The sequence below is a fragment of the Gymnoscopelus braueri genome, assembly GCF_963280865.1.
Source record: "Gymnoscopelus braueri genome assembly, chromosome: 17".
Taxonomy (NCBI): Eukaryota; Metazoa; Chordata; class Actinopteri; order Myctophiformes; family Myctophidae; genus Gymnoscopelus; species Gymnoscopelus braueri.
Genome location: NC_137617.1, coordinates 40,937,007 through 40,953,537, shown reverse-complemented (window position 1 = coordinate 40,953,537; position 16,531 = coordinate 40,937,007). Strand labels below are relative to the sequence as shown.

At 40.8% G+C, this 16,531-nt stretch overlaps 1 protein-coding gene across 1 annotated transcript; it reads left to right on the top strand.

Moving 5' to 3' along the window:
- Nucleotides 1-2,015: 2,015 nt before the first annotated feature.
- Nucleotides 2,016-15,766, top strand: LOC308104837 (cerebellar degeneration-related protein 2-like). The gene is made up of 6 exons (XM_080455395.1): nucleotides 2,016-2,236; nucleotides 3,631-3,743; nucleotides 7,904-8,052; nucleotides 8,936-9,100; nucleotides 13,095-13,320; nucleotides 14,295-15,766. The coding sequence occupies exons 1-6, from the start codon at nucleotides 2,152-2,154 to the stop codon at nucleotides 14,913-14,915; spliced, it is 1,359 nt and encodes a 452-aa protein (XP_080311521.1). The 5' UTR covers nucleotides 2,016-2,151; the 3' UTR covers nucleotides 14,916-15,766.
- Nucleotides 15,767-16,531: the final 765 nt, after the last annotated feature.

Here is a 16,531-nt window from a genome sequence, read left to right as displayed (position 1 = left end):
TGCAGTACAGAGCTCCACTACTGCGGAAGACAGTTACCAAGGAGAGGACCAATCACAGAACAGACGGTGCAGGTTGTACACTTTCATCATCAGCGCTCCTGACTGGCGTTACATCCAAACTGGCGACTTATCTAATACTGTGACACCAGGGGTCACTGTTTTGCAATCTTTGGCTAGTTAACTTTTTCTTTTATTTATGTATTTATGTATTTATAACATTTCAGCAAGGTCGCTTCTGCAGAGTAACCTAGGCATGTAACATCTATCTTCATTGCTAATTTTGGTTAGATATCAATCATTAACATTGTAGCAAAAATGGCAAATATCTGGCTTCAGCACAAAGTACCCTAAAATAATCATGCTGATGTGGTTCTCAAAGTGGGGTCCAGCCAGGAACCCCCAGGGGTCCATGGGGGGTTCCAGGAGGTCCCCAGCAAAAGTAGTTTATGTAGCATCACAATCATTTTAACCACTTTTTCCATTTATATGTTGACTATTCAAAAATAGCAGATCTACAAGCTGTAAGCTTGTACATCTGCTATTTTTGAAAATCTTTGATTTTTTTTTAAAATGTTAGGATATTTGAATAATCTAGATTATTTTTAACAGACATCTTCTCTTCTGGGGTCCCTGGCACAGAACCTTTTCAAATGGGGGTCCGCAACCAAATATATATCAATTTGGGGGTCCTTGAATTGAAAAGGCTTGAGAACCACTGGTCTAGCACATTGTCTGAATATGTTATTGATTACACGTATATCTGGATGTCTCTGCTGACAGATCAGATGTGTACAGTGGTCATGTATATGGATTTTGTTCTTCAATAAAAACATAAATAATTTGATCAGTGTAACCATGGTTAATCTTTAAAGTTGGTTCAGCACTTGCTATTTCTCAATTTCTAGCATTATTGTAACACTTACTTAAGGATGGAGTGTTATCTGAAAGTGTTAGTGTTTGGGGTGGGAACAAGGCCCACTTACAGACAGATATCAATAATTCTGATTCTAATGAGCAAGCTTATTTTGTATTTAATATGATCTACTATTATTCTTATGGAAGATTGCCCATGTTCCATCCTCATTACATTAGTTCCTATACCCTGAAGGATTGAACTGTCTTCTGTTATGTTATGTGGGCACCTGAAAATACCTGCCCTACCCAGCTGTATTTGAAATAAATCTTAATCAAATATAAATGAAAAAAAAAAAAAAAACAACAGCAAGTAATGAGCAAAATGTGTCACTTGTGTAAATTGGTTAAAATATTCCAGTCAGGTCATGTTATAAAAGGCTGAAGGCCTTTTTGTATTATTTTCAGATGGACTACGTTACAGTAGGCCAATTAACAGTAAATAGCCTACTATATTCTGTTACAATGCCCATGAAACAGCAGTCGTGTCGGATTACGTGAAATTGTTTTACATGATACGTGTTATTGTTGTTTTCCCAGAACAGGTAAAGCTGTGTCAGCATCTGTGTAGCTATATATAGCACATTGGTTGGCTATTCAAAAATAGCAGATATACAAGCTCATAGCGCGTCACTTCGTGCCGCGCTATGAGCTTGTAGATCAGCTATATATATTTTTGCAAATCTTTGAATATGTACATCTTTTAAAGCAAACATTTTAAACTCAAATCTTTGCTTCTGGGGGTCCCTGAAAAAAAGAAATTGAGATGGGGTCGGTGGCCAAATACATATACATTTGGGGGGTCCTATAAAGTTTGAGAACCTGAACCACCTCTGAAATATACGTTTATTTTAGAAAACTATCAGGATTTAGAAGACATCTGTAGAATCGGTCTCAGGTCTTAATGGGTTAAAAAAAAAAACTAGATATATCTCTCACAGAATTTAACAAAGGACTAGACGAATATGGCAAGACAGGAAGGAAATGAACAGCGACCTCTAGAGACAGTATTCGACAGGTCACCACTTTCTGTGCAACAACGACTCACACACTCAGAACGCCGGTTAGACCGCAAGGAGACGGAGCGACACCCAAGGGTGCACAGACACAGCACAATAAGAACAAATAACAAGAAGATAAATGATAAGTGCTGCTAGGGAGAAGAGACTAGACTAGGTGTAAACAGTGTGAATGAGTTAGTTAGTGTTTAGGGCAGTAGTTAGACGGCGTGAAGACAAGATGCTTGCAGACATGATCGTGGAGGAGGAATTTGAAGTGAAGGAAGAGGAACCGTGGTACAGCAAGCAGCAGGACCTGGAACATGGTAGCTATTATGCGTTTAAAATGTGTTCCTTTTGTCTCTTGCTGGTTAACTGTCTGCTGCACACCTTGATCCACTTGATCCATGATGATCAATTCATGCTTGTAATGAAACGGTGGAGGAATTATTCACCTATAAATGAAGGTAACCTTCATTTATAGGTGAATAATTCCACTGACACTGAATAGATCAGACACTGACTCCATGTGATGATCAGCATCCTGTAAAAAAAAATCATGTTTGAAACGTTTGTAGTGAAATGGTTTGAGGAAGTATTCACCCATGAAGGTATTAAGCCCAGGAAAGGCAGGTGCAAGCAATTATATTCATATAGGCAATACTGTATGCGGCAAATTGAAAAGGTATAGGCTCACACATACATGGGTTAATTGTCATTATTTTTGCTCTTTTTTTATTTTATTTCATTTTATTGTTGTATTGACACAATAGGCCTTTGTCATTTCAACTAAATTGACAAAAGTGGGGCCAGCAAACTGTACATTTGCCCCTAGATCTCTCAATTGTTTCATTTTAACATATCCTCCTGAGCAGTCAGATTCTACAACAAATTCCTTGCTCTCTCTCTCTGTGTGTGTGTGTGTGTGTGTGTGTGTGTGTGTGTGTGTGTGTGTGTGTGTGTGTGTGTGTGTGTGTGTGTGTGTGTGCCCCTACAACGGCTTGATAAAACAAAGAGAAGAGGTGCTACACTGAAAACAAAAGCTGTAACAAACAAACCAGAAACATTGTTGACACTAATGTCTGTCTGCCTAAAGGCTGAGCCAAAGCCCTGGTGTGTTTCTGTGTTCACTGCCTAGATTAGAAGGCTACAGACAGACAGCCACCACAACCACTACAGTTGGCCCTAATAGTCTCCATTCTCTCCATCAGTGAGATTAAACATTGATCTTTGAGTGTAGGGGTACATTCATTATGAATTGAGTACCCATTTGGAACAAGCCATTAGGCTTTCATGGGCTTTTCAGTCCTATTTGACCTTGTATGTAAACTGTACTTTCTTGTGCTTTTTTTCTGCAAATTTCTAAATAAAGTATTCAACAGTTAAATCAAACTAATCAACTTAATCGATTATGAAAAATAATTGATATTTAAATTGAAAATCAGTCCCTATTCTGGGCATGTCATTATAGGCTAACTTGGTCAAAATTGCTGATCTACAAGCTCCCAACGCATATGTGTTGGGAGCTTGTAGATCAGCTTTGCATGACGTAAAGTATGAAATAGGGCTTAATATATTTGGAAAAAGAATCACAAATATTTTTAAAAAAAACATCTTCTCTATTATTCGATTGATCGAAAAAGTAATTGATAAATCGCTAATAGCTATGTTTTTGTGGGTGGTGGTTTGGGTTCATGTCCTCTCTCTGTCTCCCCTCCAGACCTGCACCTGGCAGCGGAGCTGGGAAAGACCCTTCTGGAGCGCAACAGGGAGCTGGAGCAGGGCCTACAGCAGATGTACTCCACCAACCGGGAGCAACTGCAGGAGATTGAGGTACACACTCAAAAATAGATCTGATTGTCTGTCCCTCTAGCTATTATTAATCTACCTAGCTAGCACCCACCTTGATTAGATTGCATTTCATTGATCCCCTGGGAGGGGGGGGTGTTAACTGCAATAGTTAGAGCTGAGATAATGAAGATAAGATAATACATAAAGCTGGACATGACATAACGTCCGCAATGCAAGATAGAAGGATCTGTTTTTTATGGTTTTTAGTCACAGTCAGTGTATACGCTTATATATCAGTATGCTTCTGTATTTATATACTGTACATATTTTGTATGATATCCATCAGATTCAGTACATCCTATTCTGCTGCCTAGCTACTACTACTGTACCCACCAATCATGGCACTTTTGGGTTGGCAGGGCCACTGGTTAGGTCAGGGATGTTATTAATCGGGTGTTCCTGGTAAAAGAAAATGGTTGTTGCAGCAGCACTTAAGCTTCAAGATGTGTTTTTCATTGCCCTTTATTGACTCTGCACTCTTCTTGTTTGCATTACTTTATCCATTCTCGCCCGTTTAATCGCTGCTGTAGATTGTGTGCCAATGTCAACTGGTCCCATTACGCACCCTGCAGGCCCCTATCATAGCACCTTATATGGTTCCTTACCTTATTTATGCCTGTCCTCTTATGCCCATGATTCCATGTATATTATGTGTTTTTGCCTAGTGTTTGCTATGTTAATTTCTATATCTGACTTATCTCTCTTAATTGTGAAGTATTTGAATGATGTCCTGTCTGTCAAGCATTTGAACTCCAACCCTGTATGAAAGGTGCTATACAAATAACGTTTTATTATTATTATTATTATCATAGGTCACATTGCGTCCTCAAACCTTGTTTGAGGACACTTGTCGTCCCAACCTCGACCCTTTCATCTTGTCTGTTGTCTGGAGTAGATAAAGAATGGCATCTATAGGCAGGTTTTCAGTTCTAACCTTTGACCAAAACATCAATACAAGGTCGGCCTGTCACAATTATTACATAATCGCCCTAAGTGCAATTATTTGAGATAATCACTTTCATAAAATAGTGGAAATAGCAGATCTACAAGCTCACAACGCGCCGCTATGCGTTGAGCTTGTAGATCGGCTATTTCCAAGTTATTAAATGTCAGTCATTTCTTGTATATTTAGGTTATTTGTCAAATCCGCACCTGTGCAACATCAAAGCCTAAAAACAGAAATGTCCCAGTGTTCAGCGACAAAAACACAATTAAATCGTTAATCGCAATAATTTTGTGTGACAATTAATCGTCATGTAAAATGTCACAATCGTGGCAGTCCTAAATACAAGGCGATATTTTGTACCAAGATTACAGATTGTACATATTATCTACTTTATCCATTGTCACACGATGTGCTGATTGTGTGCTGATTGTAGTTAGGAACACACTCAACACTCTGCACAGCATCCAGAGATGAGCTACTCTCATCTCTAGATGTGATCTGACTTCAGTGTCCGTGAGTAGGGTCAGCCCAGCAGGGTGCCTGGTGCTGAATCCTCCCCTGTGTCACCCAAGCTCTGCAGAGAGAGCATAGTAATTACTTCAAGGCCTGACCGCAGTGGATCAGCGGGCTAAAGCACATGTACTGTCTGGCATGACGCGCTTGAATCAAGCTCATGAGATAAGAAAGGTATGAGATAAGATACTGTAAAACCTTTCTTTGGAAATGTGGTTGTTAATAGCTGCCATCAGCAGAATAAAGACATGGGAATATGATGTATACTGTATATATACAAAAGTCTCAATACAAAAAACATGGAAATAATAAAAATATGCACGTGAACCTGAGCTCAAACACTGCCATTGAATTCAGTATCCACTCATCAAATGCACTTTCTCTGTCACGCACCCACTTTTGCCACCGGGCTTGGGCAGACGGCTGTGTTGTTGAAGAACGCGCGCTTATGAGAAACAACAAAAATAAAACCTGGCAAGAACAGTTGCGTGCATTAACGCTTATGAGGATAAAGGAATTTGCCAGTCTAAATGTCTAGTTTGCCAATTCACAACTACTACTACTTTTGTTTTTCCAAATATAAACTTTCACAACAATAACCTAAGTACAAATATCATTTATGAAAACTTCTACTACTGTGAAGTTGGATTTTTTTTTACTACTGGCTACTTATGACTAAATGTTGTTTGTTTGTATGTGGGGATTATCTTGTGCATGTATCTGCTATGAAAGTCAAATTGTATCATGAGTAAAACAGCTAGTCCTTATACGTAAATTAATATCTGATAGCCTTTCCATAAGAGTACCGGTAGCTTTTTATATTTTTGGGACATTTTGTTATTTTCCTACATAAGTGGATTTTCATGATTTCCAAAAAGAACACAAACAGCCAATAGCATATTAAAAGTTATGTAATCTTGAACCTAAACGACGCAGTGACTAGGGGCGTCGCCAAGTTACTACGATCCAGTGGGAAAGCAGGGGTCGCTTCTCTGTGGTATAGTTTGACCCCGAACATTGTTCATGATTGATAACACTAATGTTAGGTCCGTTATCATTTTGCAAAGTTGTTGTTTAGTGTTTCTGCTGTCTGTGGCTGTTCGACAGGCAAATAAGACAGCTGAAGGTTCAATGTGTCCTCCTCGCTACTTCAGCTGATAAGATAAAGGGGTAGAAAGGTAGCAACTAGCAAGAGAGTGGAGAGAAACACACAGAGGTGCTTGCGCAATTTGAACCGGACACCATTCATTGTGTCTCTGTGACTATCCAAGCAGCTCTTGTCTAAATGAAAGCTGTTCGAGACATTCAGCTCTTGATGAGAATGACCTGCCCTTATGGTTGTCCTGGTGAGGTTCTACATTCCTGAGAAGTCACACTTCCAAATGCAGAGGTCCCAAGAGTAGCTAGCGAGGGCTTCTGACAGGGTTGCAGACAAACGTTAATAGATAAATATGCTGCTCGGCAATTAAGGTTGGCCTCAGGCCAATTATTTTATACACATTTCTTAAATATGGGGTGCCATGATTTGTTTACTTTCTCTGTTGATTATGTGTCTTTGAAGTTTACATTCCTCTAATAGACCCCCTGGTGTGGCTATATTCTATAAAGTGCAAGGATGTTTTCTGTGTTTTTTTGGGCTCTTTCTGTGGGCTGAAAGCTTTTGTGTTAAAAAGCCCAATTGAAAAACAGTGTTTTTTTATGACGTACCTAAAAACATACCCTCCCACCCATTATCATAACACAACAGCTGTGGGCTCGGCTAACACAAATGCACGTGTAGCAAGGGGTGAGAAGAGAGAGGGGGAGAGAGTGAGAGAATGAGAGGAGCGCAATCCACAAGACTTGCCACTGTGTTGCAACTGATGATTGAAAGATTGGTACTTCCATAGTGCATGGCATTCACGTTGTAAAAAGGTGAATCTGAGCGAGCCAAAAATAGAATCCATTCATTTGGCAGAGCTTTCATCTTCCCCAGCAGTGACAATTGGCTAGTAACTAACTATCAGACTTCCTGGAGTGGTTTGACAAAATAAGACTTGCACTGAGAGAGAAACGTGTACTATGATTAGTCAACATAGGTTTTATTTTGAAGTCCATCTACTGGTCCCTTTCTTTCTCTTACTTGCAATCAGCGAAGTAAAAACAGTTCAGGACAGGTGGGTGGTGGTCATATAGGAGGAGGTGGAGGGACTGGATCAGGTGGGTGGTGCTAAGGTGAAATCCAGGTATATTTAATGAACCGATTGGTGTGTCCACATAAAAACAAAATTTTAACACTACAGCTTTTTTTTTTTTAAATAATGATTCCTCCTTATATAATAATAATTCCCAATGATCATGTTTTAGGGGGAAATAGAACCATAAAATACAAAAAATGAAAATTGTATATATATATATATATATATATATATATATATATATATATATATATATATATATATATATATAGTATAAAAATATATTATAAAAATATATATTATAAAAATAGAAATATAGGCCTCTCTCTTATATATGCCTCCTTTCAATAAAAACCTGGTACCCGCTACAGTTTAAACAAATAAAAGCCTGGGTCACTATTAGAGGATTTACGGTAATTAGTAATGCGCTTCCTCTCCTTCCTGTTCTATTTAATCACTTCCTCTCCTCCCACTCTCTCTCCCTCTCTCTCTCTCTCTCTCTCTAGTACCTTACTAAGCAGGTGGACCAGTTGAGGCAGGTGAATGACCAGCATGCCAAAGTGTACGAGCAGCTGGACGTGTCCTCCAGGGAGCTGGAGCAGAGCAACCGCAAGCTGAGTCAACACAACAGGGCCGCCCAGGTGAAGATCCAGGGGTAAGGCAGGACACGGGAGATAAAACACAAGGCCAGATTGGGCTGTCACCATTACAAATTTAAGTTGATAATTCATTGTCACTCAAATAAGTGCGACTAATGATTTAATTGTGTGTTTGGCATTGAACATTGGAACAGGCTTCCTAATAAAAAATTGCACAGGGCAGATATGACAAATAACTGAAATATTCAAATACATTATTGTAAGAAGAAAAGCAGAAATAGCTGATCTAAAGCTTACAACGCGTCACAAAGTGACGTGTTATGATTATCTCAAATAATTGCGATTAGACGATTATGTAATCATTGTGACAGGCCTAAACGCTGAAAAAAATGGATGCCCACACACAGAGTTCAGAAAACGAGGGCTAAGCCCCTTCAACACAGAGTTAGATCTTTTTCGAACGAACAAAACGGATGACAAAAATGTTACCTCTTGCACATCTACTCCGAAATTGCCGTCTGCGACGGTTTGTGTTAAAAAAAACATCAAGACACTTTCAAGATTTTTCAAAAAATGTTCAAAAATAGCAGATGTACAAGCTTGCAGCGTGGCACGAAGTGACGCGCTGCAAGCTTGTACATCTGCTATTTTTGAGAACCACCTTTCTAAATCCTTAGTTTTCTGAAAAAACATATGTTGCTATATATATATCTATAGCTAAAATCTAAAATGACACAGATTCTTTCCCGGTTTTAATGTTTTTAAAAATGTACCATTGCACCGGAGTCTGTGTACAAGGGCCTTTACTGGTTACACAAGTCTGTAGTGGATGAACACCTTGATTAGGCAGGAACACAGATGTGCACAATATTTGTGTACATCTCTCTCCTCAGTCTTGGTGTGTCTGGTTGACCTGGATGATGTTCTGTGTGCACGTAGGCTGACGGAGACGGTGGACGGACTGCAGAACCAGGTGGAGGAGATGCAGCGTCAGCTGGAGAAACTGAAGACGAGCCCCTCTCAGTCACAGAAACACAAAGAGCTCTGGAGACCTTACAGCACTCACAGCGTGTCCTGCCTGAAAGAGCTGCAGAAGAAACACAGGTGAGGAGAAACCCTAATTTTACCCCAAAATGCCAGCTATAAAGCAGTGGTTCTCAACCTTTTCAGAATGTGACCCCCCAAAATAATCATTTGAACTGGGGACCCCCCACCCCGACAAGCACTTGGAATGTAGGAGTTGAGGCATTACATTTTGTTTGACTCGGTTCCACAGATAAATATTATTTGACAATTTGGCCAATATTTGACTAGTTTTTATTGTATAGTTTTATAGTAGTTTTTGGGGGAATTAAAAAGGTCTTAAAAGTCCTTAAATTGACACTTTACTGTCATCTGGGGACCCCCCTCAAAATCATATGGGGACCCCCCTGGGGGTCCCGACCCACAGGTTGAGAACCACTGCTACAAAGGAATCACAGTCCTGTTTTATACCTTGTCGTATGCGTTGTCATTTTTTTTTTCTTTTGAGATATCTTTTTGGCTTTTTATGCATTTATTGATAGTATACAGTAGACTGACAGGAAATGGGGTGAGAGAGATGGGGAGTGACATGCAGCAAAGGTCGTCGGGATCGGGATTCGAACCCGCGACACGCTGTTGTCAGCAGCCTAGCTGCCCGGACCGTTACGCCAGCCGTCCGGGCCTATTTTAGCTATTTTTGACACATAACCAAAATTGGGACGCCAGGTTAGAATTGTCAACTAGTTTCCTCAAAGTACAGTACATTGGGCCAGTGGTTTACTAAGTCACTTAACTTCTGCTACTTCTAATGTTTGCTTCATACATTCCACGCTGAAGGGACAGTGTGGGATTTCTTTGTTTTACTGAAGGAATGTTTATCTTTCTGAATGCCCAACCATTAGCATAGAGAGTTCAACCACTGTTCACAACATGAACATCATTAATTCATTGGCTGCATTATTTCATTCACATGCAATTGGATTAGCCACACATTTGCTTTGCCTTGAGTAATTTACAAATCAATAAATGAGTAAATAATCAAAGTTTTGAAGAAATATTTAATAATTTGATATTCAATACTAAAGGGATAACCACAAAATAAACTGAGGGCAGCACAACTATAGCTGAGGGCAACACAACTATAGTATGATATTCTTTATTAATTCCCAAAACTTAACTTCATCCGAATAGATATTAAAATGACAAAACATTGGAGGACTGTCCTGTGTTTTAACAACATGAACTTTAAAATCCTTATTCTGGGCATGTCATTACAGGCGAAAATAGGAGAACAAAAATAAGAGATCTATAAGCTCACATGTAGAGGGGAAAAAGACGGGGACCAAATCTAGACCCCTGGGCGACCCTGGTCAACAGATTATATTGGGTTTAAGTGGATTAAAAAAGTATGCCATCATCAGCATAAAAATCCTAGTTCAAATGTAGTGCATTAAATGTTCTACATTGGTTATGTTAGCATCGTTAATCTCCTCACCTCAAATGTGACATACTTTCAAACCGCCCTCATGCTGTTTACAGGCTGTTTTGAAGAAAAGTTAAGCCAAATCATGTTAGGGAGAGGTAGGTGGAAAGAGGAAGTATAACCATTTGACTTTTGTTAACAGGTTAACACCCACAAAGTCTAACACTGTCACAGCAATGTTCAAGTAGAGAAAACAAGACGAGCTGAGTGTTTATGGACAAGATGTATCATATTGTGTGAATAGTGAACAACAGAAGGTTACTTCCCAGTTTCTAAAAATACTCAAAAAGAAAGAAGGAAAAACACTGCTACATTCATGTAAATGGTTGAGACATGCATATACACACACACATTTTAACTATTTATTCATGTCCACATAAAGGAGAGCATACAAGGACACACATTTTAAAGGTACACGGTTAAGGTTACATTCACAAAATCATAACATGTCTTCATGAGACAATAAGCATATCACTCAGTACTCTATGGGTATAAGTAACAGCGTCTCCGCCATATGTGGTGGATGCCAATTATAGCAGAGACAGCACATTACTTTGCCAGCCTTTTTGCCTCCTTTTGGGGCATCCCAAGTTGTTGAAACCCTCTAACAACCAGTCTGTGGGTATGTCCCAGGCTGCCAAATAGTAGAAATAAAAACAAATAGTCTGCACCTATTGTAGCCCCGCTCTGAGATGTTATGTACTGTAGAAGTGGTTGGTATTTAATGACCTTGGTCATAAAAGCTTCCTCTAGGCTAGGGTCTTCATCAACCACAACAACATCTGGTGTTTTAGCTGTCAAAGATGTAAAAATCTGAAGGTTCCCAGTTCGGTCCCCGACTCCCCCTGCGTTGATGTCTAAGTGTCCTTGAGCAAGACACTGAAAAGGGTTGGTCCCTTGCATGGTTTCCTCTGCCATCTGTGTGTGACTGGGTGAATATAATGCACTTTGGATAAGGGCACTGTATAAATGCACCATTTATTTATCACACACGCACATACACAGCGTGAGTAGGCATCTAGTTAATTTCCTGCTGACCAGTAGCAGGAGGTGGAATCTTTCTTCCCCTGAGAGGCTGTGTTCAGTCTCTGTGTGTAATCGGGTTAGTGCTGCGGTCTTCATCTTATCCTTGCCAGAGCACGGAAGTCCCCAACGCCAAAACAAGCTGCTGACCTCGTAGCACCGTGCCGTGCCATGCCACTGGCCTGGATGTGGCTGGAAGCTTAAGGTCGTAGTCCAGGCTACTATCACTTGGTCTCTGACCTGAACCTTCACCTAGATGCTAATCTCCACAGGCCAACTTATATTGTTGTTGATTCCTCTCACAGAAATATTTTGTTAGATTTCATCAGGCTTCCTGTCCCAACATCAGTGTTCACTGTTTAATGACACTGACGTGTTGTAAAATGTTAAAGGGAACATCCCCTTATTTTATTCCTTCTATTGCTGATGGGTTAACCATTATATACTTAATCGTGCAACAAATAGCAAAACTAGTAGATCTTCTACTACTGATTTCAATATTGTGTGTGAGAGCCCTATTTAATGCTGCATATCAATAGTTTTGTGGGGTTAGAGTTCCGTAATCCTATATTAAAGGGATATTTCACTTTCAAATATAATAAACGTAAAAAAAATATATTAAAAATAAATGAAAAAAGTAATGAAAAAATCACGGCAACCTCACACATTAGGACATTCTAATGCGTGAGGGGGGCGTGATTTTTCCATTACCTTTTCATACATTTTTTTATACATTTTGTTTAATGTTTTTTTCATTTGAAAGTGAAATATCCCTTTAGAGTCCCTTGGTGTTGTGGGTTCAAGTCCCATAACTAATACAATCATTCCGCAGAGGAGTTTTGTTTATAACTAGTTTCAATATGAGTTTGAGTCCATGTGGGTTTAAGGCCCATAAGTCATACAATCATTCCTCTCAGTCATGAGTTTCTATTTATAATCTTAATAGTATGTGGATTCAAGTCCCATTACTGGTGAGTTAAGGTCCTTATTACACACACCGGGAGCGTGACGAATAAACTATTGGAAAATGCGTATAAATGGGAAATGGGAATATTTCGCATCAAACTATTAATTTGGTAGTGCTTCATTCATGCAGATTGATGCTTTTATGTACGGAGTATGTGTAGTGAAAAATCAGCCTTGTTTAGAAAAAAACAGAACATTGTTGCTTCATCAGCGCATAATATTCGTGTTGTTTGTGGATGTTCTCATGGACACAAACAGGAGTTTAATTAATTAATCACAAAATAAACGCTTCCAGAGTGCAAGGACCATTGTACTACTAGTTTTAGATTTTCAATGGTGTGAGGTTGAGGTGAAAAATGAGCAGAACAAGTACAGAGGCAACTTGTTTAAGTATAGAGAGTTTAAGTGTTCAATGCCATTTTCTGCCTTGTTATGTAAAGAACTTTTGAGTTGTCTTCCTGTGTGAAATGTGAACTTCCCTTACTGGCATGAGTAAACACTTTACATAATGCATCTTAACTCCTTTTCAACATTGTTTTTGTCATCAGCAGTGTCATTAGCTGTTTTGTTTTCCGTTGTCCTCCCCTTTTCGACGCTACTCAGGTACTCTGATTTCGACCTCGACGATCCCTCCGATGACCTCCGCATGCCCCCCAAACTCTCGTGGCGCGAAGAGGAGCAGGCGTCTCTCCGGCGTTCCCTCCGCTCCCTGCAGACCCAGCTGGCCAGTGAGCGCGCTCAGAGAGACGCGTCGGAGCGCGAGGCGGACCTGCTCGCCAGCGAGAACGCAGCTCTGGAGCAGCAGCTGCGAATGATGGAGGGCTGTCAGGTAGGTTCAAAATGTCCCCTGGCCATGGGTGTGTGCATTCAGACATTTTCATGTGTTCAATTACATTAATCTGAGACCCTAATTAGTTGGTCGAACGGAAAATAACTGTCTGTGTATGTAGACGTGTACAAGACGGCACATCCAGTGGTTCTCAGTTTTATTTAAACGACCGCCATAATTCTGAGAGTGTTTGGTTTCATGTGTACTCTCCCAGAGTACACATGAAATAGATCTGTAAGGGTCCATTTGGCATCCCCTCAAGGAACCCTGAGGGTCCCTGCACCCCACTTTGAGAACCATTGGGTTAACACATTCTCCTCAATGAAAAGTCATGGAAGGAACCTATTTCTGTCCAGACATTTGTCAGTTTCTGTATGACTTTTGTTCTGACGAAGATAGTCAGGTGTAGTGATTTTTTAAATTTTTTCAATGATATGCCTGTTTTGTCCATTGCACCTGCCAAAAGGCTAGACAGTTATGCAGATGTTTCGTGAACTTTTGATCCAGATATTTCTAATTACAATGAATCTTCCACGTGTTGAAAGGTGCACCTCTCATTATCGTTGGCCTCTGGACATTGGCTAATTGAATGGCATGCCCCTGCCTCTCACCTGTTAAATCACCCGTAGCCTGTATTTCTTTATGACCTGACAAAGATGTAATCTGACATCGAAACGTTGTCGTTTTTTTCTGTGCTTTGCACCCTGCTATTAAAATAAAAAGGTCATCCGAGTTGGCTCCAATCATCCAGTGCCTTCTTCATTCAGTAGTAATAACCTTATCAGCAGAAAGGATAAGTACAGTGTGATAGCACATCATACCCATCATCACCACTGCATGGTCAACCTGGAAACAGTCCAGCTAGAGTTTGATACCTGACTCATTGTTGGCCTTGTCAACGTGTCATGGCTGTGTTTCCTGTGCCAACACGATGCACTTCCTAAACCTTGATCGTTTTCTTTCTTTCTTTCCAGGCTAGATTAGCCGAGCTGGAGTCCGAAGCTGACGAGCTGCGCCAACTCTGGCGTGCGGAATCCTGCCCTGATGCCACGGGGCGCGGCGGGCCTCACTCCACGCCGCCCGACTGCGTGTTCCTCCACTCCGAGGACGCGATGGAGGAGTCGGAGGAGGTCGAGGAGGACGAAAGCCCGCTGCATTACGATGGCGAATGTTTTACCGACGGATGTCAGAAAAGCGACGTCCCCGACTACAGGCTCCACGAGCGCTCGTGCATGCGTCGCTCCGAGACGGTGAAGTACCGCGGGATCTCGCTGCTCAACGAGGTGGATGCTCAGTACAGCGCCCTGCAGGCCAAGTACGACGAGCTCCTGAGGCGATGCCGTCAGGGAGAGCAGGAGGACGAGGACGCGGAGAACCAGAGTCACAAGGCGGTCCAGACCGCCCGCCCCAGGGCGCTGTCTCTCGGCCGGGCCGCGGGGACGGGCGCCGAGGACATGGAGGACGACTTTCACCAGCCGGAGTACAAGGCACTCTTCAAAGAGATCTTCACCTGCATTCAGAAAACCAAAGAGGACCTGAGTGAAAACAGGGGGAAGACCACAGCCGATGAAGTGGCTCCACACCTTGTGTGTTAATTAAGAAAAATGGAGAAAAAAAAGAAAGAGAAACAAAAAAGGCTGGACATTGTTTTGTAATCAAAAGAAGCAGAGGTCCTGAGCTGAAGCCATTCAGGACTTTGAACCTCAAATTGCCATCAATGGAATAAGCTTGTGAAATAGAAATGTAGACTTTAGAAGTCAGTCAAGTGTCCTGGAGCCTAGCGTTATTCTGCTGTATTGTATGTTAGGCCTGATTTCTGTTTAGTTGCGTGGTGGAGTCGCGCATGGAAAATAGGCAGTCTGCAAGCTCACAGCGGCGGGCAACGCGTTGTGAGTGCCTGTGCCTATTTCCTGTGCACGACGCGATGCGCTACCAAGTCTGAAATCAGACGGTTATTGCCTAGAAACGGCGTCGTCCCAAGGGCTTCCGAATTGAATTAGAGTGACACAGGAACAATAAGAAGGCAAACACCAGCAGCTCATATTATGTCCAATATGGCTCATTTTGCACAGAAACAGCAGTGCCTGATGCCCTCTTGACTGTACTATCACTCTACCTCACTCACAACAACAACAACAAAAAACGCCCTGCCAAACCAGCTCCTATTTAAATACTTTCCATGGAATAGCACTTTTACATCTTAGTAATTTATAAGATGCATTTATCATTGTTTTTGTTTTGTTTTTGTTTTTTTGTACTTGGCTCATTTGATCAAATGTGCTATGCAACACTTTTCTAACTAGAACAAAAAGGTAGCCTTCTGTGTCTCACCTGTCTCACCTGTTGTTTATGATTGTTGTTTATGATGGACCAGTTTCAAGAATGTCCAGCACATCTTGAAAAAGCTCAACCACTTAGACCCCAGCATCTGTATTGTGGGGAAAGCTTTCGCAGAAAATAGCATATCGACAAGCTCGCAACGCTACGTGTCGTGAGCTTGTCGATATGCTATTTTCCTGCAAAAGCTTTCCCCACAATAACAGAAAACAGAAAAGACACTAGTATAGGGCATAGCAGTGGCGGACATTTTCTGTTTTTATTTATGTGAATCATTTTAAGCCCAGAATCAAGCCATCCAAGGTCCTGGTGAATCATGACCATAAAACATTTTATTCTGTGGGGGGGGGGGGAAATCAACGGCAAAACAAAGGGTATTTATTAAATACAGTATATCATATAATAAAATATCCCCCCCCCAAAAAAAATATCACAGAATAAAATGTTTTATGGTCATGATTCACCAGGACCCTGGATGGCTTGATTCTAGGCTTAAAATAATTTCTATAAATATTTTTAGAAATCTCTATGGGAGAAATGCATGGACTATTTTTGAGTGGAACCAGAAAATGCCCACCACCGCTGTGCCCTATAGGTACTTGTTATGAGGGACTCCGGTCAACCATAATAGGGTTTAAGTGGTTAAACAATCCGACTCATTCACAATGGAAGATTGTTTTGTTTTTTATCACCAGTACCAAAACCTTGTTATTTATGGTGCTCTGGCGGAGCCTGGTTCATGTTTTGATTCATAAACGACAGTGTAGCCTTGCAGGAATCAAGTAATAATAAGTAAATAATAAGTCTTCTGGGTAACCCATGTCTATAATGCATTGTAAGCATACTCATAATGCATTATAATCTTCTTATAATG